Here is a 2,936-nt window from a genome sequence, read left to right on the forward strand (position 1 = left end):
GGGGCGGGCACGGCGCAGGCGAACACCGGCCCCGCCCGTCCTGTTGCAATGATGCTGCGCAGGGAGAGCCCTGCCGCATTGCGCCGCGGGCCTCGGCGCGCGCGGCGCGGCTCCACCTGGCAACTCCGATCCAAGACCAGTCGGCCTGCAACGTCTGCCCTGCTAAACCCTATGCTGACCCCACCCCGCTCTCCCCAACCCCAAAACCCTCCGGCCCCCGCTGGGCAGCCGCCGAGCGGAGGAGGCCGCCAAGAAGAAGGAGCAGGCCAAAATCCTGGGGAAGGGGCGCCCCAAGCTATCCTTCTCATTCGGGTAGCCGTGATACCCGCCAAATTATGGATTCGCTTACGCTGTCCACCCATCCAGGAGTTGGACCACATGATTTGCCTCTGTATTTTGCAAATGCGGTGTTCTGTGCAGGGCACTGTGGCTTGCGACTGTGACCTGCCTGCTAGCGGCTCACTGTGTAATGCTGCGGCTATCGGGCGGTGTTGTGTCGCGGCTGGCCGCGTGCCTGGGTGCTACTGTACTTTCCGGGGGCGTGCGCGCCACGTTCGCCAGGCGTGCGCAGCGCGGGCGTGGTATTTGTGTCCTGTGCCGCCTCAAATGCCTTCATGCCAGCTGCTGCTCTCCGCTTGCAAGCTTTCTTAGTGAAAACTCCTCATGTTATTTTCACTGCTGCATAAGGCTTGCGGCAGGGGTGAAGTCAGCAGCCACCCCAGTGTCACACCCAGGGTCGCAGTGGGCACCCTGGCAGCTGTGTACGGCCCTGCTGGGCTGATGCGCCAGGAAAATTGAGTGAAAGCGGCATGTTGCGTGGCGGGTCATCCCGCAGCAAGGGTGCCAAACGCGAAGTCGGTGGGGCTGTGTACGGATGTCCCTCAAGCGGTCCTTTTCCCCTCAGGGGCCGTCCATGCTGCGCCGGTAACAGAGATTCAGACGCTCATTGGTGCTCGTTATTTTGTGTTATTACTTGAGTCCCCTTCCTTGTGTTGTGTCAAGGCAAAACCGCCCGAGATGATGCTCAAGGCCACCTCCGCCAAGGCCGGCGTTCGCGCCCAGGTCGGCACTGGGCTGATCCTGAATCTCTCAACTGAGATCTTTATTAACAGACCGTCAGTCGCCTTTCAGAAAGCCTGAGCACCCATCTTGCTCGCGCTCTGCGGCCAGCTCCCACCTCCAGGCCTTCCCTTGCGATTGCCCTGCCATGGTGCCCACCCACAAGAGCCCGCACCCCCCGCCCCTCCCCCAATGCACCACCAGGCCGCCCGCACCCGCTCCGTCGCGGTGCGTGCCCAGGCCCAGGACGCGCCTTCGGCCGTCTCGCGCGCCCTCGGCGTCGCCGCCGCCTCTGTTGTGGCCGCGACCACCCTGTTCGGCGGCGCCGCGTTTGCTGAGGCCGACCTTGCTCTGGGCAAGGCCGTGTTCGACGGCAACTGCGGTGGGTGGCCGTGCGGCGGTGGCAGCAGGGCAAATCTGCGGGCACACCGATTGCAGTCCGGCTCCGCCAGGGTGCTGGCGGCCGCATGTGGTGGCGACTTGATGGCCTTGCTTGCCACCTGGCGCAGATCTCCAGGGCATGCCACGTCCTGACCCAACCCGAACCCCACCCGCGCATCACCGGTCGCATTGCAACGCAGCTGCTTGCCACGCTGGCGGCGGCAACAACGTCATCCCCGACCACACCCTGCAGAAGGTAAAACACACAAGCAGCTGCAGCACCAATCTTGGGAACCATCCGAGTGTGAAGTCCGAGCTGTGTACAACATTGCCGCCTGCTTACGAAGGGTGTGGGCACGGCAAACGGTGTCTACGTGCATGCGAGACTGAAGGCAGTAAGCAGGGGCACCACACACGCCGTGATCGGCATCAATCTTTTTCTCCCTTCCCCCTCCCTCGCCCCTGAACCTACCACCAGGCGGCCATTGAGCAGTTCCTGGATGGCGGCTTCAACATCGAGGCCATTGTCTACCAGGTGATTACACCACCCCGCGTGGCGCAACGTGGAAGCGCATTGGGCGTTGGCTGGGCTGGGGGGAGGGCGGCGAGCGCTCTGCTTGACAGCAGTAGAGTGTTCTGCGTGCGGACCCAAAACCCGCCCCGCTGCAGATTTGCGGGGTGGGTTGTGGGTCTGACGGTGGCCGCATGCTCTATGCAGCTGGTGTTTTTGGGGTTTTTTGTGCGTCAAACATAGTGCGCTGCACAGGCTTCAGCACCGATGTTTGTTATCTGGCGTCATCGACTGATCGACAAAACTAATAACTGATTGAAACGACCTGGGGTGCAGAGATCCCATTCTGCCACGCTCCCTGCTGAACCCTGACCCGGAACTAACCCCCACGCAGATTGAGAACGGCAAGGGCGCCATGCCCGCCTGGGACGGCCGCCTGGGTGAGCGCCTTGCGGCAGCAGCAGTAGCCGTTTCAATGCCGCCCGTGCAGCACGCTGCGCTGTGCCGCACATAAATGCCCTGCGTCCCCCTCTCCAAGTTCTCTGCGATTTGCTGCACAGTCAGTAGCCATGTTGGTGTTTACAAGCTGATCTCGTGCATCAAGAGATCCATGTCCAGTCGTTGCGCCTATTCAGTCCCGGCTGACCCATGCACCACCTGAACCCACGCCAGATGAGGACGAGATCGCGGGCGTTGCTGCTTACGTGTACGACCAGGCCGCCGGCAACAAGTGGTGAATCGCGAGGCGCCACGCGCACCCGCACCCGCGCCCGCCACCCAAGCGCGGCCCCTGCACCTGCAAGGGCCCGCCGCGGGCAAGCCGCGCCTTGCAGGCTTGACTGCGGCCCGGCTTGACGGCGGTGCCTCTGGAGCGGGCGTGCTGCAGGCAGAGAGAGTTAGGGATGGTGGGTGTGAGCGCATGGTTAGGCTCCTGCATGCAGGGCTCGGCTTTCATGAGGGAGATAGTCCATCTTTGTCCCCCCTT

General features: G+C 63.0%; 1 protein-coding gene across 1 annotated transcript; it reads left to right on the forward strand.

The window, feature by feature from the left end:
• Positions 1 to 1,017: 1,017 nt before the first annotated feature.
• MNEG_13502 (Cytochrome c6) lies at positions 1,018 to 2,688 on the forward strand (the record flags this gene model as incomplete). The annotated part of the gene is made up of 6 exons (XM_014038026.1): positions 1,018 to 1,062; positions 1,264 to 1,441; positions 1,641 to 1,696; positions 1,919 to 1,975; positions 2,346 to 2,391; positions 2,624 to 2,688. The coding sequence occupies 6 exons, from the start codon at positions 1,018 to 1,020 to the stop codon at positions 2,686 to 2,688; spliced, it is 447 nt and encodes a 148-aa protein (XP_013893480.1).
• Positions 2,689 to 2,936: the final 248 nt, after the last annotated feature.

Source organism: Monoraphidium neglectum (assembly GCF_000611645.1).
Source record: "Monoraphidium neglectum strain SAG 48.87 unplaced genomic scaffold scaffold03866, whole genome shotgun sequence".
In the NCBI taxonomy this organism is placed as follows: Eukaryota; Viridiplantae; Chlorophyta; class Chlorophyceae; order Sphaeropleales; family Selenastraceae; genus Monoraphidium; species Monoraphidium neglectum.